The sequence below is a fragment of the Leopardus geoffroyi genome, chromosome B1 (genome assembly GCF_018350155.1).
Source record: "Leopardus geoffroyi isolate Oge1 chromosome B1, O.geoffroyi_Oge1_pat1.0, whole genome shotgun sequence".
Classification (NCBI taxonomy): Eukaryota; Metazoa; Chordata; class Mammalia; order Carnivora; family Felidae; genus Leopardus; species Leopardus geoffroyi.
The window spans coordinates 133,306,054-133,333,070 of NC_059327.1; the positions used below are offsets into that span (position 1 = coordinate 133,306,054).

The window sequence follows — 27,017 nt, forward strand, 5'->3', positions numbered from 1 at the left end:
ATTCAAATATATTCCCCAAAATGGCTAAAACTACTTTCCTAATTCCCATGTTAAAAGACAAAGTGTACCCAAGTACAGCTGCCCCTACCCTCCACCCCACCATTATCAAAAGGGGGAAATGTAGCTGGGACAGGATATATTGTGCCCTTTATAAATTTTTTTTAATGTTTATTTTTGAGAGAGAGAGACAGAGACAGAGTGTGAGCAGGCAAGGGGGAGAGAGAGAGGGAGACACAGAATCTGAAGCAGGCTTCAGGCCCTGAGCTGTCAGCACAGAACCCAACGCGGGGCTCGAACTCACAAAGATCATGAGATCATGACTTGAGCCCAAGTCAGACGCTTAACCGACTGAGCCACCCAGGCGCCCCAGTGTGTGCCCTTGTATATGGCATTTGATTTTAACAGAGTGATCATGTTTGAACAGAGTCCATTTATTTAAGGAAACCAGTTGTGCTTCACTGTTCCTCTGAAACTTCTGGCAGCTCTTCAGCATGTAGGCTCACTCAGGCTCTGTGTTGGGCGGTTGTCTGGGAGGAGCAGGAAGGGCTTGAAGTTCAGCGACTCCAAAAGCTCCTAATGATCTTGTTTGTTCACTGTGGTTTGGCCATGATTACATTATTTTGAAGGAGGGAAAGAATTATCACATAGTAAACCAAGAAAGCAGATATTTAATATTCAGTCAGAACAAGCAAACAAGTTACTGCTTTGGGCTGTAGCTAGGGAAAACAAAACACAACAAAATCTCTATTTGTAAGCATGCCCTTCCTTCCCTCATGGCTGGGAAATCCATGAAAGGACAAGATAAATTTTAGCCACGGCCATTCTAAATTTTAACTGCCTTTTATCTGGGCTAGGTGTGCTCGAATATCCAGCTCTGTCATGAGTTAGCTATGTGAGTTAGGGCATACCACTTAACCTCAGCAAGTCTCATTTTCCTTCTGTGTAAAAGCGGGGTTTAATTGAAAGGTAGAGGAGTAATATTTATTTGGTGTTCATGACATACCATTCCACATTAATCTTGAGAAAAACCCTCCAACTGAGACTCATAGGCAAACGAGTCAGATCATGCAGGTCCTACTGAGCCAGTTAAAGACATTATCCTAAAAGTACTGGAGGATCACCAAAGTGTTTTAAACAAGGGAGTGGTTTCACTGGATTTGTACTTAAGAAAGATTCTTTTGGTTACATGGTGGAAAAGCCAGAGAACTGGCTGATGTGCCTGTGGTAAATCCAGGCATAGTTGATTAGAACTTGAACTAGAGCAGTTACAGTGGGGAAAAAGAAAAAGAAACACACTCAAGATAATATTTAAAAATATAAACATGATATATTCAAGAATATAAGCATATTCAAGTGTATATAATATAGAAATAATAAGTATTTGCTAGGAAATATGTGGGGGCAGGGAATAGACAGTTGAGAGATAGAGACAAAGGGAAATATGACACCCAGGTTCCGGGCTCAGGCCAGGCAAAGAGACAGAGGAACAGAGACAGAAAACACAAGCACAGAAGCCGACTTTGGGAAGATGATAACTTCCATTTATGATGTGAACTTTTAAGTACTTGGGAGACAATGAACAGTAGATACATGAATACATGGGTCAGCTTTTCAAGGCAACATTTTGGAATGTAAGTACATAGTTGAGGATTACAAGCATACGGAAAGTAATTAACGCTATGGAAGGGAATTAATTCCCCCACAAAAATGTGTTGAGCCACATGGGAAAAGGTCTAGGGTTGAACACCAAAGAACCAAGAATAATGGATAGAGGAGAAAGAAGGAGTTCATGAAGGAGAATGAGAAGTCTCCTGAAAGGAAGGAAGAAAACAGGATTGTGCCATTTCAAAGGAGGTATTTGAAGAGGAAGAAGAGATCACAGTGCCAAACACTGCTGAGACGTCAAGTAAGATGAAAAACTAAGAACACTCCTTTTACATAGAAATAAGGGCATCCTGGGTGGCCTTAGTAACAGCAACTTTGATGGAACGGGAGAGATGGAGGCCAGATTCCATAGGTTGAGAAACAATAGATGAGAAAGGGTAAAGAGTGGCTGCTTGAAGACAGGAGGGAACTAAAAAGGGGTTTAAAGTTGAGGAAAGCATTTCTGGGAATAAAATAAGCTTGAGCACTCATTCATTCATTCATTCATTCATTCATTCATTCATTCAACAAGTGTTTACTGATGGTCCCCATAGTGCCATGCACTGTTCTCAAGGCTGGCTATGCAGCATATTTGCATGTTCATGGGAAGGGCCCAGTAAAAAAGGAAAGATTGAGGATATGAGAAAAACACGGCTGTCTGGTTGGCTTAGTAGAGCACGCCACTCTTTATCTCAGAGTTGTGAGTTCAAGCCCTATGTTGCAGAGCCTAATTTTTAAAATTTTTTTAATTTAAAAAAGAAGAAGAAAGAAAAACAAAAGAGTAAAATTAGGGGGAGAATTTCTGAGGCCAGAAGAGATCCTGGGCATAGGCAGAGGATTAGCCTAAATTCAAGGAAGGACATCTCGTATCCAAACAATGAAAAGAAGGCAAAAAGTGTGAGCACAACAGTAAGTAAATTTATAAATAATGAGACTAAAATATTCATTTTACAAATGAAGCCAGTGTTCAAAGGAAATATACCAAAGTTCATAATCTTTCCTACTCTTGTGTAAGACTTACACTGAGCAGGAAAATTACCTGGTGTCCCAGACAGTGTAGTCATTCGGTATGCTTCAAGTTAATCTGTTTAACTATTTGTTCAACAATGCTTGAGTGAGGGTGGGCCATACCGGTAAGAGTGATCTCATATCCCCTAAAGGATGTTCTCTCGTCCAAAGGTGTGGCAACAAGTTATTTTACAATTACTTGGTTGGAAATTTGATTTAACTGACCCTATACTTCTATTTATTTCTGTTATATCTTAGCAACCTTTATAGGTTAGTATACTTGGCATTTCTTGGCTAGGTCTCTATTGGTGCTTCTCAACCCTACATTTAGAACTACCAATGGAGTTTCTAGATGTATACGTGCCATTGGCCCACCCCTGGAGATTCTGATTCAGGAGGCCAGGGGTAAGGCCTGAGAGTATATCTTTTTTTACTTGAAGTATAGTTGACCCACAATGTTACATTAATTTTAGGTGTACAGTATAGTGATTCAACAAGTCTATACGTTATGTTGTAATCACCACAAGTATAGCTACTGTCTGTCACCATAAAACGCTATTATAATACCACTGACTATATTCTCTACGCTCTGCCTTTTATGCTTGTGTCTTATTCCATAACTGGAGGCCTGTACCTCCCACTGCACCCATTTTGCCCATCTCCCCATGCCCTCCCCTCTGGCAGCCATCAGTTTCTGCTTTTTGTTTGTTCTTTTTGTTTTTTAGATTCCACATATAAGTGAAGCCATATGGTATCTTTTTAAAAGTTTCACAGATGGGGTGCCTGGGTGGCTCATTTGGTTAAGCGTCTGACTCTTGGTTTCAGCTCAGGTCCTGATCTCGCAGTTCATGGGTTCTAGCCCCATGTTGGGCTCCGTGCTGACAGTGCAAAACCTGCTTGGGATTCTCTCTCTCTCTCCCTCTCTCTCTGCCCCTCCCTATGTCCCTCCCTCCCTTTCTCTCTCTCTCTCAAAATAAATAAGTAAACTTTAAAAAAAATAAATAAATAAAAGCTTCACAGGTGGCACTGATGCCCTATCAGGTTTGAGAACTATCCTATAAGTCTTATAGATAGTTTCTCTAATCCCCCAGTTCTATCATTGTTTGTTTATGTTACAACTCTGGCTGTTTTCTAAAAATGTGTTTTGTTTTGTTTTTGTTTTTTACAGAAGACATAGATGAAAATCTCCTGTTTTGAATTAAGATTTGAAAGAATTCTAACATTCCAGCATCCTCCTCTGTCCTGACCACTCCTGAAAATATATGCATCCATGATACTTGTAGATTTATATTTAGCAAAACTTTTGCATGTGTGAGATGACAATAAGAGTAATGGCTTGCTGACAGTGTATGCACTAAGCATTTAACATTAACTTTGGAATTAAACTTTAAAATAAAGTCTACATATGCAAAATCCTGTATGCTGTTTGTGAACACTCTACATCTGTTTGTGAGATACTTCCTAATTATGAAACTTGAAGAAAATACTACATTCGTTTTGTTCATAATACGATGTATACTTCAAGAAAGTGGAATAATGCTCTTTTGTCATTAATGTGCATTATTTTCAGTATCTTAATATCCTAATAAAAATCCAAATGCTTACTCAAGTTTATTTCCAGTCGTTTATTTAAACAGCTATATGTGAAAGACCAACTCAAAGCTCACACTTCAAACCAAATTATAATTGTGCTTCCCTAGACCCTACTACTTAAAAAAAAAAAAAAAAAAAAAAAAGGCAGGAGTATGGTTGGGAGAGATGTTTCCTGTGGGAAACAAATATTCAGTTATTAAATGGTAGATGCTTTTTAATGTCCTTTGTCATAATGCAACTTCAAACAGAAAAAAATAAATCCAAGTGCTCTTTACCAAATTCAGTTTAAAATGTGGACGATTATGCACTGCTTGGTACAACTGGTTCTAGCTCTTGTGCAGGGGAAGTGGAGGTGTGTGTTAGGGGAAGTGGAGGTCCTGTGTGTGTTAGGGGAAGTGGAGGTCCTGCAAATTTTTTGCGTGTCTCATACTCAAAATAAGGGTAAAGACAACACAGACAGAAAGCTCTGAAGTGTCTTAATGTTCAGTGTAGTCAGAGATAAATATTACTACTGCAATTTATAATTTTTCCAACTAGGGAAATAATTTTAGAACTTATTCCAAAAATCAAAACGTTCTTATGTGTAGCTGCAAAGAAATGTCATGAGGTCTTAACCAATAACAGTTGTAAATTTGTGAATTTGTCAGGAATGGTGAAATTATATTTGGAGGTGATTAGACCTAAATTGCCATTTTTAAACATTTTAGAATAGTGAAAAGTGATTTTAATTATTTTTTTAATATTTATTTTTGAGAGAGAGCAAACAAGCAGGGGAAGAGCAGAGAAAGAGGGAGACGAAGAATCCAAAGCAGGCTCCACACTATCAGTGCAGACCCCAATGGCAAGGCTTAAACTCAGGAACTGTGAGATCATGACCTGAACTAAAGTTAGACATTTAACTGACTAAGCCATCCAGGTGCCCCAAAATGATTTTAATTCTAAAGACACTACCTGTTTATTTAAAATGTTTTCTTTGAAAGTAAGTTCATTTTGAAATAATAAATGGTATTTAAAATAGAAAGTTCTAGAACCTTTAATTTTTCTGTCCATTAAGTCTCCCTTGTGTATAGCTGCCCTAGATGATATATTGTAGAAACACTGTAATATTCTTGGTAGCCACAATTTTTAATTGTGGATTATTTGTGATAAAGATGTTGCTCTGATCCCAACTGAGGAGATGAAGTTATTTTCTCAGTAATCAGTCTTTAAGCCTCTCTCTGTGTGAGATACCTGAGGAGTTGGAGTTCTTAGTCTGAAACCAGTTATTCAGTTTAGCTTTAAACTTTGTGACTCATATTGCCCATGACCATAAAGGTATTAGTAATATGGCTTAAATACTAGATGGGCATACAGATTCTAGAAGATCACACTGTTCCTTGAATTCATTGCTCCGAGGGCCATTTTGAAGCAAAGGTAATTACAAAGACATACAATAGAATTTGGACTGATTCTATTGCACTGAGTAGAAGACTGTTAAGATATTCTTGTGTTGGGTAATTTAATAATTTCTAATAGGCCCACTTATCACACAAAAAAATTCAAGGGTTTGGATCCAAAAGGAAGAAAAACATAAAGGAGAAACATGAAAAAGAAGGAAAAGGGAGGTAAGTTGCCCAAATTCAGGCAAAGTAAAATAGCATGAAGGTAAGTCATAGTTGAGTTTAAAATACATCTAAATTAGTTGACTTTTATATTAGTGACTTTTATAAAGAGATATACCTTGTTTCCGATGCTGGGGACAAATCTTAATGAGAATATGATGGGTTTGATTTTTCTTTCAAAATTTAATTCCAGAGTACAGTGGTTGGGTTTGAAATTCGTACGGTAAGTTAATTTGAATTAAATGTGATTTAAGACCATAAAAATGTTTGCTTTCAGAATCTACTGTCCAGTAATGACCACACTGATTTACTTGTTTTATTGAATCCACTCATATTGTGCTATTCTCTACCAACCCATTTGCCTTACAAGATTTTTCCCGTATCATTTTCTCCTTGAGAAATTATAATTGTCAGTAACAGCATCCAGGCTATGTAAAGGTCTAGGAAGTCTCATGGGGGTAGAAGCTTAAGGTGGATTTATGTGTATATTATAAAAAAAAAATCTCATTTGAGCCACTGGTGATATGTCCCCAATACTAAGCATGATGCAACAGTGGTGGTGGAGATTGGTGGGTAGAGACTGCAAATTCAAATAACTTCAGGGGCCAAACAAGTATGTTGAACTATGAGATTATAAGGAAGTGTATGAAGTGTATGCAATGTTATGAGCCAGAGAATGCATGTCTTGTCTAAAGGCATTCAAAGTTTTTTAAAGCTCTGTTCTAGGCTTACAAAACCTGAATTGAGGCATAATTTAGCCTGACCACTATTGCAATACCTCTAACTAAGCAGCCTATTTACAACAGGACTGGGACTTAGAAAAAACTAAAAATCTTCTAACCCTTTAATTCCAGACTCTTCCTTCAGAATGAAAGTTCTCCTCTTGGCTGGCCTTTTGAGCACTGCCGCTGCTCTGCCCATCCCTGTGAGTACATCGCCTCCATTTTCCACTCCATTTCCATTCTAGAGATAGTATTTCTGGGCTAGGAGGCATATCCTGTATCTTTTCCTTTCACAAAAGAGAAAGGTAGAGTCCAAGGAAGTTAGAGAATCAGGAATTTATCACTGTTCCTCAGCCCAGTGGTCTTCTCAGCACAAATCTCAGTTCCACATAGCATCTGTAAACCACGTGACCTTGAGCAAGGAACTAACCTATGACTTCCCAGTCTGTAAAATGAGTCATAAGAACTACCTCAGAGTAGTGCAAAGATAATAAAAATGTTTCTAAAACACATAAGAGTCCTAACTGGAAAATAGGAAGTTCTCAAATAAATTTAGGAAGCTAGAACTCAAATTCCATAGTGACCTGGGTCTTAGTTATGTAGTTTGAATTGGGTTTCATTATAATGCCTTTACCCCAAACCATCTCATGCTGACTATAGCCGTGCCTTCCACATCTATACAAATGAGATCTCTGAGTGTGATCTGTGTCGATTACAGTCTGAATATGGAGGACACCAAGTAGACAAGAAATCCTCTTTCCTGCACATTTTTTGACAAAGGAGCTTTCAAAGTGAGGGAGCTTTCAAACTTTGTGTTTGGGGATTCCAAATTTAAATTTACATTTCTACATGCTCTTCACTTTGAACTTCTAAATGCTGAGAATGAAATTGAGATCATTGTTGATTCGAAGATAAAGAGGCATGCAACATGTAATTACTCTTAAGAAATGTAAATAAAAACATCATTTGGAAATAAGTTTAAAAGCCAAAAGTACACCTTCTAAATCACTGGACAAAATTAATTCAACCTTTCCCCATTGGATACACAACTGCTTTTCATTTCAGAAGTGAAGGTACACCACTGACCAGCGTAACGCTCAATAGTGGCTTGTTACCTATTCTCATCAAATCTCTTTGTAATAAATAATGTCTTGCCATATGTTGCTTTACCCTGTTGCCGGTGCTGTTTTACAAGCTTGAACCATCTGGAGGAAGTTCCAGTGGACAGGTAAACTTCTAGTTGTTTTTTTCAAATGACATGTTCATCATTTTAAAAGTTTACAGTTGTCTGAAATGACTGGCATCATGTCTCTTTTTTTCAGAGATTTGGTTTTTACCCGCCACAAGGACCATCATTTCTTCCTCAGATCCTGTTTCCCCCACCTCCACAACTGCCCTTGGTAAACATGGGTTTGGGGACTCTCAAATTGCAAACAAACAAACAAATTAAAAAACCACTTATTAGTTAGATGATAGTTATTAAATTTAAAATTTGGGGCTTTCACATGTTGCCAGGCACGAGCTATTCACACCCTCTCCCCGCACAGCCTGCGGTGGAGTGTGACAAGGAGCTAGCAAATTTTCCCCAAAATTTTTGGTGACTTCTTTCAATGTCCTTCTATACTTGCCATCAAAAAGGTGTTTATACTGAATTTCCTTTGACTGTGATGAGCCTAGTTGCACTTCATGAAGGATATACTAAACTCTTTCTATAATACCTGTTCTTTTTCTAAATCATCTTGCTACTTACTTTTTTTCTAAAAAGTTTTTGTTTTTTTGAGCTTTCTCCCACAGGTCAAACAGTATAATTATTTTGCTCTTTCTGCTGGATCCTCTCCAATCTCTCCTAATGTCTGGATTCTTGGACATCTTTTAATAAAGCCCAGAACAGTGCTAAATATACAAATAGAATTTCCTTCACTTTATATGTAATACTTACATTTGTACAGACAGATAGCATTCAATTGATATTTACTGAGTGTCTACTGCATGATAGGGTCTATAGTGAGTGCTAGAAATACAAAAATTATGAGATAAGTTCACAGTCTAATGAGAAAAAGATTCATAAATGTAAAAATGTATTTTGATAAGTACTTCTAGGTGCAAATACAAAGTTGGCTTAGGCTGTGGGTCAAAGACTTCATTCACAGAGGAGACATTATCTGAGCCAGATCATGAGGGGTGGGCGGGGGGGGCGCACTGCAGGCAGAGGGAACAGCAAATGTATCTGAGGGACCTGAGGACATGGCAGTTTGGGAGAAGAATGATCAGTACAATGAGGTTGCAACACAGATTGGAGACATGTTAAATTTGGACAGTATTTAAGCAATGATGCTGTGAAAAATTCACACACATTTTAAAATAGCATCTGGCTTAACTTCTTGTCTACCACCTATTTTTAAAATAAACATGATTTTGCATAGTGTTATATCTAAATGTAATAAGCACCTTCCTTTTGCTTGTATTTAATGTCAAACTGTTTCTCAACTTTAAGTAGGCTTTTGGAAATTTGTCACTAAAGTTGAGGTCCTCAGTGGAAGTCTTTCCCTTTAATGTTTTCACATATCCTACTTGAATCCTAGCCACTAAATTTCTGACTACTTGCATTTATCATTAATTGCTAGTCATTTTGGTTTTAGTCAAGGGGCGGGGGCATTGTTTCCCTTTTGTGGTAGTGGTGGTGTTGCTGCTGTTGTTGTTGTTTTGGCTGAAATCCAGAAATATTTTTTTAAATTAATGAAAAATTCTGAAGTTTTGGTTTATAATTAGAATATAAGAGTCTCTGTTAACATCTTATGTAAATCTATGTGGCAGTAAAGAATCCCTAGCATTTGAAGTGGAAACTCTTCCTTCCACCAGATGGCAGAGTAGTATTAAAAAGTAAGCAAAGAATCAACTACTGTAGACAAACTGGTGGTGAATTTGCAAGAATTATCAAACACATCAAACAGATTCCTTTTGGCTTTAGATTTGACTAATGAAGCAAAAGAAGCATATCTCTTGAGAGAGAAAAAAAAAGATTTAAAATCCATTAGAATCTAAGCTTCACCAAGTAGAAGGTGGGCTCGTTGAGAGCATATAATTGTTCAATAAATACTGGATGGATGGATGGATGGATGGATGGATGGAAGGGTAAGTAAATTAGGAAAAAAGCTAAAACAAAATTGTTTTATTCACACTTCACTTGTTTTCCTTCTTTTGTAGATTCCGATTCCTTTTCCTTTTCCTTATTATCCAAATCAGGTAATTATACTTAAAGTTTCCTTTAAGAAAGTATAAAACAGTGAATTATTTATAAAGCCCATTTTACCTCTAAAACCTTATGCTTACATCTGCCATTAATGAGAGAAAAATACATTCTTATTGAAATGGAATCTGTCCTAGAATCCTTTGAACTAGATTTAAGGTTATGGTCGTGTTATAAAAGGATTTCATTTTTTTTTTTTTTTAATTTTTTTTTTTTTCAACGTTTATTTATTTTTGGGACAGAGAGAGACAGAGCATGAATGGGGGAGGGGCAGAGAGAGAGGGAGACACAGAATCGGAAACAGGCTCCAGGCTCTGAGCCATCAGCCCAGAGCCCGATGCGGGGCTCGAACTCACGGACCGCGAGATCGTGACCTGGCTGAAGTCGGACGCTTAACCGACTGCGCCACCCAGGCGCCCCAAGGATTTCATTTTTTACAGGATTTTGCTGAATGGAGGGACAATTACATGAGGAGATTGACTTAGTCACAAACCAAAAAATATGTTGTATATATTATAGCATACTGTTACTAAATTTTTAAATGATACTATTACAATGATAGGGAATGACATTATTAAAGTATTTCTTTCATAAGGAAGTGATCCTAAAATATAGTCTTTGCTCCAACCCAGTGAGCCTAAGTTTAATGATCTTTCCGAGAAGTCCCTGCTATGTTTGGAGACCACAAAAGAAAATGTGGACTATATGCTTCCAGAAATATAGGTTTGAAGGGAGGATGGGTACTATATTAGTGAATATGAATCTTAATGCCATAATTTTAGAAATCTAAGAATTCTAAAAAGCATGTGTTCATTAATCAAGGTAATATAAAATGTATAACATAGAAAAGATAGTTAAAATGCTGAATTACAACTCCCTGATTATTTAACTGCGTTTCCTTTATTCTAGGTCCTGACACTTAATGATCTTATAACGGTAAATATATCTGCCCTGTTAATCTATAAAGTTCATAAACATATTACATTCAACTCCCTTTATAAGATAGGCCAGCTCATCATAAAAATTTCTGTCTTTATTAGTCTAATTCATTTCGAAACAAAATAAATCACAGCTGTTAAATTCAAAGTCAAAAAACAATCTCAGTTCATTTCTACATTCTACAAACAGTTCTACATTCATTATTCAATTCATACAAACTATAAATTGACAAAACAACCTTTTCCATCACTGATGAGGGTGAAAGTGAAGAGTCAAAAGACTTAGACTTACAGAATAAATTCCTTTTGGAGAAATGAAAAAGACTTGATTATTTCTTCACTAATGAAGCATTAGCATAAACACATTATACATTAAAGATTATCAAAGCTAAGTTCCAATAGATAATGCTGCTTTTTTTCTTTTTTTGGATGAAAGGCACACAGTTCAATTTTTTAATAAGGCCCTTTATTGATACAGTAAGTTATTCAGAATATTAGTTCATGAAAACAGAGGAGAAATACTTGAGTGGAGTTACAAAAGATAACACTGAAAAATTCCATTTCCTTATCTAAAAACATACTTTTCATACTTAAACATTTTCTGAAATCAAGACACATCTCACAACAGATACATTTATTCTAAGATTTCTTTTTTCTTTAAAATACTATCATTTAAAATGTACATTTTACAATTGGTGGTATCTTAGAATCAGGGACATGGCAGTATTTTGTAAAAATGTCAGAAACTCAGGCCTAAATCATTCGTGTGCCAGAGATAAAATTTTTCAGGATTTGAGACTATTTAAAGCCAACCATCTTGAGGAATATTTAAGTGTCCCAGAAACTTGAGACCAAACAAGCTTCTGAGTCTAATCAATAAGAACCTAAGTCTCTTGAGTTCAAGTGCTAGTGCTAGTGCTCTTCCCATAATCCACTCTGTTTAAGCAATGTTATAGTCCATTTCCAAATGGCAGACAATAAAAATTCTAGCATATTTCTAACGAAAAATGTTTTAGGAAACTGCCTTCAATGATTAATCATTAACGATTACAAAACTGGCAAGTTCACCTTTGTATCAAAACCTGCAGAAAGAGCACTGGCCTGTGGTTGGAAAGCCTAGATTCAAACCTCTCTTAGATTCTGATTTCTCTCTTGATTTAAATCTCTTTACAATTAAATTAGCTGTGTGACCCTGGGTAAAGGTATCGGTTTACCTCCCAGGTCTCTTCCAGTGCAAATATACTCCTCAGATACTCATTCACATTACCAGATCTGGACACTTAATACCTATTCATACTTTCTTTTTTTGGAAAATTTTTAGAAGTACTCTTGGCCACAACCTATATCCTGGAAAGAATTCTGACAGAATAACTTCTAGAACTGCCATACTTTCATAGCCCAGGATTCTCCCAGGAATCCTAGTTAAGTCAGCAGGAAGAGTCACCCTTAAGAAACAAACACCACCTCAGGTATTGTTCTTGCCTAAGCAAACATTGGGACAGTGTTTGACTTACATATTCTTGCATACACACTGGGATGGACAGCTCTACAAATACGAAGGGATTCACTTTCTTTCACTGGTCAATTCCTTGAGCAAGCAGCCAGTCTGTTACGACAGAAGGACCCGTGGAAGCTACAAAGCAATACTTTTCCAGTGACACCGCTTATGTAAACAAACTCTTGAAGCCAAGTATTTATAGTTGTCCTAAAATTTTGGGTCAAGTATCATTCACATAGGGAATTTTCATACTTCAAGAAACCTAGCACTTGCATGGATATGTACACAGTGAGTTTCTTAACTGTTCAAGTTTTTATTCTTCAGATACAGTAAATACAATTACAATAAGATATTTCTGTGAATTAAGGGAATTTAAATCTAGATATTGCACATTCATTTTAAAATCTTATATCATGTAAATAAACCTCTAAATAAAATGGAATTCATTTTTCAATAAAAACAAATTTTCATATAGAAAATCTTCTAGCTTATATGTGTGCTAAGTTACGAATGTTAAAAAATAAACCCATTAACAGCACTAGCATTGATCGATTTTTCTTCTTTCAGTTAATCACTTCTATTCTGAACGAACTTGAGGTAAGTTCATATTAATTTTAATGTTTATTTATTATTGAGAGACACAGAGAGACAAAGCATGAGCACTGGAGGGGCAGAGAGAGGGGAGACACAGAATCTGAAGCAGGTTCCAGGCTCTGAGCCGTCAGCACAGAGCCGGATGCGGGGCTCAGACTCACAAACCACGAGATCATGATCTGAGCGGAAGTGTGACGCTTAACCAACTGAGCCACCCAGGCGCCCCTCATATTAATTTTTAAGTTATTATAAAGTATAAACCTATTTAATGGACTGAGGGTAATGTCTTTATTTTTTTATCTTTTAGGGCTTCTTTGGGGTAAGACTTTATTTCTATGATTATATTGATAAAAACAAGTGATATTTAATATCAGGAAAGGTAAGAATAACTCTCCTCAACTATAAAAATATATGGCAGGATCAAACCCAACTGACTTACCCAAATTAGAGCTCCTGAGTTATAAACTCTAAACAATTTAGATCAGAATTTCTGCAGGTCTAAAAAGGTATTTTCATAATGCCATGGTATTTGACAAAATTTCAGCCTACGAAGTATATGCAATGTTAAGAAATTTCAAACAGTAAATTTTTCCTCAAGCTTGTTTTTGTTTTATGGACAATTCATAGTAAGCAGTGAGAAAAGTCTGCTGTGAAACTACCAAATCTAGAAATGGCCTTATTTCAAGGCAAGGCAAAACATCTCCTTAACACCAAAGCATCAGCTTGCTGGATGGAGAGGCTACAAATCTTGAGACTTCTTTGATTCTCATCCAAGTTTGTTCTCACTTTAAAATATATACAAAAGATAAGCTTTGTGCAGTGGGTGTATCATAACCAATGAGGTTTATCCAAGGCACGATTATTGCTAATTGAAAATACATACAAAAGATAGATATATTCCTTTTTTAAATATCTGAATGTCAATCAAAATTATTAATTATATATAAATTAATGTTAATCTACCTTGAGAGAAGCTAATGAGTCAAAATATTCTGAGTCCCAATTTTGAGAAAGAAATTGGATTTCACCCATTTTCCTCCTATACATTTCATTGCCCCCAAATGCTTACTTAGTATTTCTTACCACTTCAAATGCTCTTATCAGGCCATCAAAGGCCAAGTGAGAGAAGCGGAAGTGCTTTGTTGCAGAAAAACCCAGTTGAGGATTCAATTTATCAGCATTTAAGATGTAACAGGATCATGTTATTTTCTATCTGCCAATACACACGATTGTATGAATACTAACCCATCAGCAATAAAATAACCATAAGATGGGAGATGTGAGTGGAAGCAAAGAAGAAATTATGGCAAGAATACCTTCATATAATAACTAATCTGTATTGTTTATTTTGGCAGAGATAATTCTCTCCCTCCTATGTCAGAAGTTATATACTAAGGTTAGTAAAATCTCCAAATATCTTTCAAGTACTATATATTTAAATTTTTTTTTTTTATCTTAGGAGTTTAATAGTCTCAGGTCACATCCATATTGATAAATTAATAGCATGATGAAAGGTGTACTGATGAAAGCAGTAATTAGCCTACTTAAATTATAAATGCTTCCTTCAAATGATGTATTTTTAAATCAGTTTATTAAAACCTCACAAATATGTTAGAAAATAATACCAACCACCGTTTCTTATACTGTAAGAAAATATAGCATTTAGCTTCTAAAAGTGGTTGGAATTTTCAAGTGCCAAACATTCAGGTTTTAGATTGTTATGTTCTTACTATGCAAGTTTAGCATATGCTTCCATTTGAGTCTGAAATGCTGGCAAGACAAACACCGAATTGCTACCACATATCCTTAGGTTCAGATATTATCAAGTAAATTCTCTTTGGGTTCAAATTATGCAAACAGTTACAGTGATGCTAGTTAAATCAGCTGTGACCTTAAAGTCAAGTCATAAACCATTAAGTGTGTTACTGTTAACGTGAGTACTGCTTAAATAATATATAATCTTCCAAACTGCAGACTTAACACAACAAATCATCAAAGCTTCATGACCTTAGTAGGGAATACAATACAGAATAAGTTTCGGAACCTGGCAGACCAGGATTCAAATCCCAGCTCTGTCCCTTACTGAATAACCTTGGGAAAATCTTTAGAAATATCATTTTCACCTGTGAAATGGAAATAATACCACCTAACTTCATAGGATTGTTGTGAGGATTGCATGATATAATGTAGATACTCAGTAAATGGTATCTGTTATTACTATTTTACTAAATAGTAAAATATTTTTAGATAGAAAGTATTCAGAGAGTATTCTTCCTTATACCTAAAATACAAGAAAAGCAAATATGGCATCAATATCACCTAGTGATATAGGAGCAAATATTCCTCCAGAAAGGTCTTCAACTAAAATTTTAATATGGTTTTTCTTATTATAGATGATGCTGGATATTTATAACACTTATCAGAAGATTACTTCTATTTTATAATTTTGCATACTTTAGAAATGTTCCAGAGAAAACTCTAAAATGCCATGAAGAATTCATTATCAATAGACCATGTGCTTTAATCATTCTTTAAATAAAATACTACCTACTATCTTTTCTAATGTCAATTTAAATGTTTGAACACTATTAGATGTAAGTAAATGTTGACCTTCAGGGAATTGCTCAAACTTTCTCAAGAGCTTTTGTAAGCAGCTTTAAAAATTCTATTCAGTGCCAGGAAAAAGCAGTCTCTTCCTGCCAAACAGTAAAAGTAGAATCCAACTCTGATTCTGGGAGAAGGCCATCCTACCCCTCAGCTAGTGAGCGGGTCATCCTGGTCAAGCACAAGTCCCTTATTACATACCAGGGACCAGGATTTTATGGATTTTAGAAAATTAATACCATACTTAAACCTTGTAACTCTTCCAGAGGGGTCTGAAACAGCATCTGGAAATCAAACATTCTAATGTTTCTCAGCAAACCTTAAGTTGCACTAATGAGTAAAAAGCTTCCTGTCAGTTTAGTTCAGGTTTACCACCAAAGTAAAAGTAGCTTTGACACTAAATTAGCAGGGGTTGAGGGGACTTTTGATTTACATTAGCCCAAGTTCTGTTCTCAAGCTACAGAATAAGCCTAATACCTTTTTCAAATATGTGAAGAAAAGGAAACCACCATGTCTCTATCCCTTACACCTCCTTTTCTTCAGATGCCCCATCTGTAACCCAACTAGAATGAAGACGGAATTATGATGGTCCCTACTCAAGGTTGACAGGAGTAAATACCATGGGATTTTCTCAATAAATATCTTAGCCAGGATGTGATACATATGCCCACTAAGACAAGTATTATTTTCATTCTTCTTCCCTAAGTATCCAGAACATCAACAACTCTTTCCTTTCTCTGGGAATTATAATGTTAACAGTGGGCCTCTCAAAAACCTATTCCAATCCTTATTCCCTTCCTAACAAATAATATGTTTAACTCTCAAAGGCTTCCCTCTCTCATTTCAATCCTTTCTGAACATCTATTTTTATTTTTATTTTACTTCTTAGAGAAAGCATGGGTGGAGGAGAGAGGCAGACGGGGGGAGACAGAGAGAGAGAGAGAGAGAGCGCGCGCGCGAAAGAGAATCCCAAGCAGGCTCCATGGTGAGTGTGGAGCCCAACATGGGGCTCGATCTCACAACCCTGGGATCATGACTTGAGCCAAAATTAAGAGTTGGACACAACCAACTGAGCCACCCAGGTGCCCCTGAACATGTAGTTTTACTTTATTTATGATACATACAGTTACAGTAGAGTGAAATAAATACATCAATTTAAATTACTAATTTCCAGAACATATTTTTAAATTCAGAATTTTTAAAAAATGAGAACACGAGCTGTTCATTGATATTGATCTTTATTAACAAGATATTAAGATCAATTTCCTCAATAAACTGAAATTTCCTCAATAAACTGGTAATTCTGAAGTCAAAACAAGGTTTTCATTTTTTAAATCAGCTTCAACAAGATCACATAAAGCAAATAAAGACAGGTTAGACACTGGCAGTGTTCTCCTAAAGGAGCCTGATATTTATGCCAGGAACATCCTTCAGACCCTAGATCAACAGGAAAAAAAGAAAAGAAAGAACTAACATGGAAGGCAGAAGTAATGGCTGACCCTAAATTTATCTTTATTCAGGTTATGGTTCTTCAAAGAGCATCAGCTGTTTCGATTTGGTTTAAACCATGCTTAAATAGAATACATAAAAAATATGTTGTTTATATTTCTTCTGACTGGAAAGCAGAAAATTATGTGTTGCATTTCATCATATTTACTAATTTTATTCTGATTAAAACCTTCTAAATGCAAACAGTTTTGAAAGTGAATGAAATAATTTCCAAGTGACCGTGCCTGCCCCCCTTATCTATCCTATGAGCTCTGTGGTACCGCCTTCTTTTCAGCACGTGCTCTTCTGCACTTGGCTGACACAGAGATGAGGCTACAACCCGCGACACTCAGCATCAGAGTTCTCACTCCAGTGTGCATCTCGTTTCTCTGCCACAAGTTTGATGAATTGAGAGTGACTGGCATAAAGCTGGAGTTGATCACTGATGTCCACCCATTTCACTTTTCCAGCATCATCTCCAGCTTCTAGGGTAAGGTTATCCATTATCTCACCTATTGCCAAAGCACAACATCACCAAGAAGAAAGTAATGCATTTATTTATGTCCTTTTCAACATAACTCTGTAGCTTCAAGTATTCTTACTGAAAACAATTTAAATCATTATTGTATTAGGTGCCCCAGGGAATTAAAAACTAGAAGGTTCCAAATTTTCCAAATGCCCAAATTTTAACCACATTGCTAAATTTTAAGTAGAGGCACCAGTAAGGAAGCTTTTCTCTTTAAAAAGTAAGAATATTGGCTTTAGCTTTAAAAAAAAAAAAAAAAAAAAGAGTTCGTATTAAATGAGTATGAAACTTACATCAAAACAAGTTCTAGAGGGATTGGAGATTTAAATGTAAAAAAAAGAAAAACAATTATTGGCAATTCATTTTACACTCTTAAGTGGACCTTTCTAAAATAAGCATGGGGGCGCCTGAGCAGCTCAGTCAGGTAAGTGTCTGACTCTTGGTTTCAGCTCAGGTCATGATCTCATGGTTCACTGATAGCACAGACAACATGGGATCCAGCTCTGCATCAGGCTCTGGGCATATAACTTGGAGCCTGCTTGGGAGTCTCTTTCTCCCTCTCCCTCTGCCCCTTCCCCCCGCACCCCCCCCCCAAATAACCATGACACCAAACCAGAAATCATAAATGAAAATATTTATATTTACAAATAAATATATTTATTAAAATCTTTATAATTATCAAAAAAATTAAAAATAAAGCTCTTAATCACTGTTGGGAATGTAAATAGACTATTTCTGTAGGACAATTTGGCAATGCTTATCAAGAGCTTTTAAAAAAGCAAATGCTGCGGCACCTGGAAGGTTCAGTCAAGGAGCCAACTCTTGATTTCAGTTCAGGTCATGATCCCAGAGTTGAAGGACTGAGCCCATCATTGGGCTCCATGCTGAGCATGAAGCCTACTTGAGATCCCTCTCTCTCTCTCTGTCTCTCTATGTCTCTCTCTCTCTCTCTCTCTCTCTCTGTCTCTCCCCCTCTCCCCCTGCTTGCACTCTGACTCTTTCTAAAAGAAGAAAGGCACCTGGGTGGCTTAGTCAGTTAAGCAGCCGACTCTTGGTGTTGGCTCTGGTCATGATCTCATGGTTTGCTGACAGCACAGAGCCTGCTTGGGATTCTCTCTCCCCCTCTCTCTCTGTCCCTCTCCTGCTTGCTCACGCTCTCTCTCAGAATAAATAAACTTTAAAAAAAAAGAAAGAAAGAAAAGGAAATTGCTCTTTGATGAGAATTCATTCCACAAATACCAGAGTGCCTCTTATGAAGTCAGTTTAATAAACACAAGTTTACCTGTTTCATCATGGTAGTTCACAGCTTCTGTCTCCATCCATGCATTATCAGTGTTTCGAGGATCATCGACATATCCTTTATATATCTATTTTTAAAAGGAAGCAGACAAAAAAAGTGTACAAACACGAATGGGCGGAGCAGATGCCTGCTACATCGGAAATGTAAATATCCTATTACAAAGCAGTGTGCATATAATTAACTGTACATTACAAAGTTAAGATGGTAAATTATATGTCATGTATTTTTTACTACAATAAGAAAAAAGTGCCAACCTAAAATTGTCAGGAGGCAATAATTAAGCATTTATTTATGATCAAAGAACTGCAATTCTGGGTACAGAGATGTGGGTAGCAACCCAGTGTCCCACTAGGGAGCAAAGTCAGAGGTTTTTAAGATAAAGAGAATGCTTGTATAAGTTGTTTTCAAAGAATTTTGATTGGCGTTGCTGCAGAAAACTAATCTTGAGTGAATACAATTGGTTGCTAAGGCTATCACTAAGCAAGTCCCTTTTGTAGTAAGTTGCAGGTGTTTGTGTAGAGTCTTTGGAGTATTTGCGGTTTAGCCCAGTTTAAAAGATCAGGGCTCCACCTGGTGAGGAAGTACGTAAGTCCCACCTCCCTAAAGGCCTCTCAGCTCCATTTTAAAACCCCTTGATAATAAGTGACTCCTTATTTCACCTTTCACAAGTGAAATGTAAGTATCATAGAAACTTTCACGTAACATTCCACATGCTTGTTTTAAATTTCCTAGGATAAGTATTCTCAAGGTCAGCTTTAAAATTCACAAAACCCTCAACTCTTCAGACTCTAATTTCATAATTTGAGAATAGTCTTATTTGGGCCATATGACTTTTTTAAAGGCTCTATAAGTATTTTTCTGTGATTATATATATATTATATATATATATATATAATATATATATAATATATATAATTTCTGTGATTATAGTTTCAGACATACAAAGATAGATTTTTTTAGTTTAAAAAAGAAGATCTATAAATAAATTTAGTAAAGACTAATACTTAAGCTATTAATATAGGGAAAGATTTGGATCTAGCCATCTAACACAAACGTGACCCCAAAAGACTGAACATAAATAAATAAGAAATCCTAATTCTAGAAAGAAAACAAAGCAATTCAAACAAAAGCCAGCAAAAAAAGAAACTCTTTTTCCTTATTACCAGCACCAATATACTTTATAAGGTGATTTTTTTAAATCACAAAGGGTATGTAGACAAAACATAAGACTTAAATGGTTATCAACCAGAAAAACTCTGAATAACATAATTTAAAATGTAAACATACTCTCAAAAGAGCTAAATTTATGTAAATTTTTTTAAAAGGTTTCCGGATGGATGGGTGTGTTCAGTGTCACGTTGGCTCACATCTAGTCTAAAGAAAAACTAAGAGGAAAAAAGTGTATTCTAATAAATGTAACTGACCTAAAGTTGGGCTATAAAAGTTTAAGCAGAAATCTATTCACAGTGAAGATCTATAATTTGTTTCTATGAATATGTATTTCAAATATACAGGTTTTACCTATCAGATTTCCAGGTGAACTTTTAAGGAATTTTCACTAATCCGTGAGGCTAAAATCCTTCATGGGAACCACCATTTCTTACCACTAGATGTTCCTGGCTGAAGAGTTTGTGCAACTGTTCCTCTAATTCTCTCTTTTCTGCACTGGATTTCTGTAAGGAGTTGAGAGCTTCCTCACCAAATTCTCTTTTCAGTGTAGCACTAATCTTCTCTCCTGGGTCCACCATCCCCTAATAGCCACATTATTTAAAAAAAAAAAAGTAAGCTTTAATTCATTCAACAAATATTTACTGGGTGATGCAGTAGACACATTGTTCTACCTGGCCATAATCATGATTCCCATTCTCCTGTGATATGTTCTTCTCTAAACCATTTGATTCTAGAAGTAGCCAGTCAGGGTATCTCATGTATTTGACTGCAGTAATTTGTCCAAGGTTAGCCAATAGTAAACTGAGCCAATAAGACTCCTTTCCTGGTATCTTCTAAACTCAAGCTAAGGAAGGAAGGCCTGGAGGCAAGATGGAATATAGCAAGCCGAAATTTCCCCATTGTTCATCCCATTCCAGCCACACTGACCTCCTGAATCAGTGTCTAGGACATGCCAAACAAATCCCACCTAAGGCCTTTGCACCTGCTATTACTTGTATCCAACATGCTTTTCCCTAGATACCCACATGCATCGCTCATTCACCTTCTTCAAATCTTTGCTTAAATGTTACCTTCTCAGAGAGACCTTTTATAACCACTCTAATCTCAAATTGCAAACTCTCAAACATTTCCTAGTCTCCTTCTTTGATTTAGTTTTTTCCTTAATATTTATACCTTTAAACATACAAAAACATATTTTATATTATCTGTTTCCCCCACTGGAATGTGAGCTCTAAGACAACAGGGATGTTTATGTTGCTCTGTTATATTCTCAATGTCTAATATATCAGCTGACAAAAAACAGATCTCAAAATATACTGATTAGATGAATGGTTTTCAATATGACACCAGGGACAACCACTTCCTTAATGATCAGAATTTCAGATGACAAAAATATAAAATCCTACGATGAAATCATTACCATGTTTTACACTAATCATGGGTGAAGTTTGACAATTTGGCTCATAATAATTAACCTAAGCTTTTATTACAGTCACCTGGGATTTTTATTTCCAATCCATTTTTATCCTACAAAGAAAAAAACAACCATTCTTGCAGATAGCAGTATAAGAATCATCCTCTTTTCAAATTATCTCCATTTCACAATATGGCATAAAATATAAAACCCTCTGTTGCACATATACACATTTCAAAAAGCCACTTCAAATTTACCACTGAAATGAACTCAACAAAAGTACAACTGTTCCTGATGATATTACAGAAATTTTAAAAACTACAAGGAGGGGTGCCTAGGTGGCTCAGTTGGTTAAGGATCTGACTTTCGGCTCAGATCATGATCTCACAGTTTGTGAGTTCTACCTCCACTTCAGATCCTCTGTCCCCACCCTCTCTCTGCCCCTCCCCAGCTTGCGCTCGCTCTCTCTCTCTCAAAAATAAATACACATTAAAAAAAAAATTTTTTTAACTACAAGGAAAAGTAACAAGAATTATCTTTTTTATGTCTAAAGTTAATGAGAATTCAATAAACCAATGCTAACAGTCTTACCCTGGACTTGGAAGTAGGGGTTGAGTTCTGAGATGGGACCCAACATGTATGAATATCTACTTTATGCCAGGTGTTTTATGTGCTATTGCTACTAATCCTATGAAGTAGATATAATTATGTAAATTTTAAAGAGAAAGTTCTGGGGCACCTGGCTGTCTCAGTCAGTAGAGCAACTCTTAATCTCAGTGGTGTGATTTAGAGCCCCAAACTGGGTGGAGAGACTACTTAAAAAATAAATAAAAATTTTAAAAATTTAAGGTAAGTGTCTGAATTTTGTATTCTCAGCTCAAAGTGGGAAGGCCAACGTACAAGCCTAGGTCTAACTCCAAAGTCCATGTTCTTTTCCAATGGCTTTATAATTAGACTCAAATTCTAACAGCCTTGATGTATTATCCTACACTTGCTATTGACAGACTTCATTGCAGTGATAAATGACAAAAGAATTACTAAGTGAAGTGTGAAGGAATGGAAAATAAATGGAGGATAAAGATCTACATACAATAACCTTGCAGTAAATGAAGCTAAAAAGAACTTTAATTTAATTTTAATTCTTACCCCTGGGATTGCCCATTCTCCACAGTCTTTCCTTTTTATTGCCACAAACTGTAAGATGTTTTTCCCAGAAACAGGGTGGGTAATTTTATTTCCACTTCTATCCCTTTTCCACCTGTAAATAGTAATATAAAATCATAATGGATTTTGAAGAATAAGGATCTATCTCAAACTTGAGACAAAGTTATAATGATGTATTTTTCTTTATAACAAGAGTATATAATAAATTCACCTCTCAGCTAGTTTTACCAAAAAAATTATTTTGTATTAGAAATATCCTGTGGTGCCTGGGTGGCTCAGTTGGTTAAGCGTCCAATTTCGGCTCAAGTCATGATCTCACAGTTCGTGAGTTTGAGCCCCACGTTGGGCTCTGTGCTGACAGCTCAGAGCCTGAAGCCTGCTTTGGATCTGTGTCTCCCTCTCTCTGCCCCTCCCTTGCTCATGCTGTCTCTCTCTCTCTCTCTCTCTCTCTGAAAAATAAACAAACAGTAAAAAAAAAAAAAAAAAAAAGAAATATTCTGTATTGAGCACTGTTACAAACCAAGTCAGATGTCTACTTTCCAAAAAAGATATCCTCTGTAATAAAAATTCAGAATATAAGTAGTTTTTATTAAAGTATTGTCAAAAAAAGTTTAAAAGCAGAACAGAATTTAGAGGATGGGTCATAAAACTTAAAAACATAGTCGAAGGATCCTTTTTAAGAATCACTTTTAGTATAAGAGATCTGGTAATATTTCCTTTTAATGGGTCACTCTGTTATCAAAACAGATTACACAATGCAGATTACACAATACAAGTTCAGCTGGTTTCAACAGTAGTGCTTCTCAATCTTTATGCCCTTTCTTAAAAAACAGCAAAAACAAAAACAAAAAAAACCACAAAACCTCACTCTATCCTTTAGTTTTTAAAAAAGTATCAAAGTGGGGCACATGGGTGGGCTTAGTTGTTTGAGCATCTGACTCTTGATTTCAGCTCAAGTCGTGATCTCAGGGCATGGGATCAAGCCCTGCATCAGGCTCCACACTCAGTGTGGAGCCTGCTTAGGATTCATTCATTCATTTTCTCTCTCCGCCACCCCTCCCCCCCCGCCCCCCGTCCCTCTCCCCCACTCAAGCTCTCTTAAAAAAAAAAAAAAGTATCATGGTTATGTTAATTTTAGAATGAACTTTTTCTTTTTTTTTTTAAGATTTTTTTTAGGTTTTATTTTTAAGTAATCTCTACACCCAACATGGGGCTCAAATTTACAACCCTGAGATCAAGAGTCACATGCTCTACCAACTGAGCCAGGCAGGCGCCCCAAGAATGCACTTTTTCTAACCATAGCCTCTTGCCCAGAGATGCTGATACATCTCCCTTTCCTTTCTCTACCCCCACCACACCCAATTTTAAGAATTGTTCTAAAACTATCTTAGGCAAAGAAAAAGATTTTGAATCTCTAGTACTAAACCAAAAAAGAAAGCCCATGATCTAATCATTGCTTTGGGGGCGCCTGGGTGGCACAGTCGGTTAAGCATCCGACTTCAGCCAGGTCACGATCTTGCGGTCCGTGAGTTCGAGCCCCGCGTCAGGCTCTGGGCTGATGGCTCAGAGCCTGGAGCCTGTTTCCGATTCTGTGTCTCCCTCTCTCTCTGCCCCTCCCCCGTTCATGCTCTCTCTCTGTCCCAAAAATAAATAAACGTTGAAAAAAAAAAAATTTACAAAAAAAAAAAAAAATCATTGCTTTGAATTAGAATCAATGAAATTAAATGAGTTTAAATAGGAGTTCTCCCCCCTCCTGCAAATAAATAAATAAATAAATAAATATTTCCAAATTTCTTTATATAGTGGTTGACTACCATATCTAACCCATAATTCCTGCCCTGAAAGAGCTCATAGTCTAGGGGTGGAGCTAGACATGTAAGTGAATAAATTATAAGAGAGTGACAATTTGATGAGGACAGTAAATAGAAATGAAAGAATAATTAGTACAAGAAGACAGCATCTGTTTTTAAGGATGCCAGACATAGGTATGACATGAGCAAGAAACAAAGGTATAAAATAATATGTTCAAGAAACTGAATCTATAGGTGGGGTCTGGCACCACAGAGGGAAAGAAGGATGATGAGGCCAGACGAGTAGGCAAAGAATTCATCAAATTCATCTGCTTAGAGAGCCAAAGAATATTTTTAAGAAGGGTAAAACCATAAGCAATTTGTATTTAGAAAGCTCACTCACTTTGACAAAAGTGTGGAGGCTGGTTGGGAAGAAAGCAAGACTGGAGGCTAGAAGACTGTTACCATTGATGAGGAAGCATAAGGCAAGCTGAGAGCAAAGTACAAGCTAGCATACCCCACCACCCCGCCCCCCCCCCCAAGTGGGATATGTGTGGTATTCCTCAGGCACTCCTAGATGCCCAAGAACAAAGGAAAGGAAAGAAAACAAATGGTTAGAGATCACAGTCATGCAGGACAGGAGTCTCTATCAGTTTACAAATACCTTAGTAAATTACAAGAAAAAGGCAATCTTATCAATAACCTAATCTTCTGAAACCTAGACTCAGTTTCCTGGAGCCCCTAATATCACCCTCCCCTCCACAGTGATGTGGGGAACAAAGGCAAGAAGGAAATGGCAGGTAAAATTAAATTTCCTTATAACCTGCAACCTGCAGCCCACTGAAAATACCTGAAGCAAATGCAGAGTATAACATTTCTCCAGGAACCCCCTGCAGTCATAATGTTGATGCCTTACTAGAGGGAAAACAAGCTTAGCTTGACAACAGCAAGGCCTCAGGTATCTTAGGAGTCCTCTTTAGCATACTGAAGTCCCTCTGGAGGCCTCCCTTTTGTCTTTACCTCCCCCAACTCCACAGTATGTAACCAGTCACTCCTCACAACCCCAGTGCAGCTCTTTCTGCTCAGGGGTCCTGTCCCTGTGCTTTAATAAAATCATCTTTTTGCACCAAAGATGTCTTCAAGAATTCTTTCTTGGCCATGAGTTCTGAACCCCACCATCACCCCAAAACCTCATCACCATGATCCAGGTACAAGATTGAGAACAGGACTGAAGGTAGACGTGGTACTTTTACTTCTTAAGGCCCATTTCTATAGCACTTATTATGTACCTGATACTGTTAAGTCTTTCATGTATTTATCCATTTAAGCCTCAAAACAACCCTATAAAGTAGTTGCATTATTATCTTTATTTTACAAATGTGGAAAATGAAGCACAGAGTAGATTACACTTGTCCAAGACTTCAGAGCTAAGTGGTATAAACCAAAATTTGAACCCAGACAATCTGCTTCCAGAATCTGCACTCTTAATCACCATACTGTCTACTTAAATCAAACAAACAGAATGTTTACACTAATTGGGTAAGAGGAGGGCGTGAGAAGATGAAAGATGCTCTGTACACACACACACTTACCAGCACCTACTATATATACATCACATTAGAGAAGCTGGGAAAACCAAGACAGACATACCGCCAGTTGAGGCTGCAGCACAGGGAGAAGCAGGACTGGGGGAGAGGCGCTGCTGGGCTAGAGAGGGCCAGACTGATGATGAACAGTCACATAACCTGTTTACCTTCTCAGATTTTACCCCAAAGGCACTCATTTAAGAACTACCGAGCAGAGTAGTTTCTTCTTTTGTTCCTTATTGTAAATACCAAATGATGAGGGAAACAAAGGCAGAAGGAAATGGCAGATAAAGTTAAATTTCCTTACAACCTGCAGCCCACTGACAAATACTTCAGGCAGGCAGGGTATAACATTTCTCCAGGAACTCCCTGCTGTCTTAATGTGAATTCTTTGCTAGAGGGGAAAACGACCTAGCTGACAACAGCTAGGCCTCCTGGATCCTGTGAGTCTTCTTCAGCATATGAAAATCCCTTTGGAAACTGCCCCCCCAACTTTACTCCCCAAACTTCCAAGTACATAACCAGTCTCTCCTCAGAGGTCCCAAGGCAGCAATTTCTGCCCCCGGGTCCTAACCCCATGTTTTAATAAAATCACCTTTTTGCACTGAAGAAGTCTCAAGAATTCTTTCTTGACCATTAGCTCCAATCCCCATCACTCCAAAACCTTATCATCAAATAAATTATTACCAAATTTAAAACAAAATCCTTGATATAATGGAAATAATGTATATTTTAATTAATGAACCTCATTAACATTTGTTAAATGCCAAAGATTATTTCTAAATACTATTGATATTCCCTCCCCACTTCTGATGGCCCACACCTTCCTATCTCACCAAAACTGGAAAGAAAATGAGAATACCACTAACTATGGATCTGACTTTACTCACAGTAATGTATCAACACTTCCCACCTCATTTTCATTTTAAAGGATCTAAAGGAACATCAGATAGTTGTACCCACTGAATCTCTAGGAGAGGTCCCTGAGAACAGAAACATTTAACACTTTCCCTGGAGCATTTGTTAAACTACACTATACAGAGCTGTTCTGAATCATGAAGTACTTGAAAGAAAAGGGAATGGAATCTTTAAAGTGCCTAGATGATTCTTATGATTACTCATTAGTGAAA

At 36.8% G+C, this 27,017-nt stretch overlaps 2 protein-coding genes and 1 pseudogene across 14 annotated transcripts in view; 2 read left to right on the forward strand and 1 right to left on the reverse strand.

Moving 5' to 3' along the window:
• SPARCL1 (SPARC like 1) overlaps nt 1-4,261 on the forward strand; it is a 50,402-nt gene extending 46,141 nt beyond the window's left edge. For all 3 annotated transcript variants that reach the window (XM_045473342.1, XM_045473338.1, XM_045473345.1), the window contains exon 11: nt 3,821-4,261. In XM_045473342.1, coding sequence (XP_045329298.1) covers nt 3,821-3,849 — 29 coding nt within the window. In that variant the 3' untranslated portion in view covers nt 3,850-4,261. The remainder of the gene's footprint in view (nt 1-3,820) is intronic.
• Nucleotides 1-27,017, reverse strand: part of NUDT9 (nudix hydrolase 9) — a 103,263-nt gene that overhangs the window by 48,664 nt on the left and 27,582 nt on the right. For 5 of the 11 annotated variants that reach the window (XR_006711312.1, XR_006711304.1, XR_006711307.1 and 2 more), the window contains exons 5-8: nt 22,494-22,605; nt 20,368-20,514; nt 18,746-18,830; nt 12,268-12,359 (exon numbers count right to left, since the gene is read on the reverse strand). Coding sequence is in view for 6 of the 11 variants with exons in the window: in XM_045473349.1 (XP_045329305.1) it covers nt 17,271-17,449; nt 18,746-18,830; nt 20,368-20,514; nt 22,494-22,605 (523 nt within the window). In the remaining 5 variants the exon portion in view is untranslated. Of the gene's footprint in view, nt 1-11,197; nt 12,360-16,670; nt 17,450-18,745; nt 18,831-20,367; nt 20,515-22,493; nt 22,606-27,017 lie in introns of those variants that run through there. The other 6 variants (XM_045473376.1, XM_045473386.1, XM_045473380.1 and 3 more) reach the window with 3 other exon arrangements.
• LOC123596517 lies at nt 13,654-13,778 on the forward strand (annotated as a pseudogene).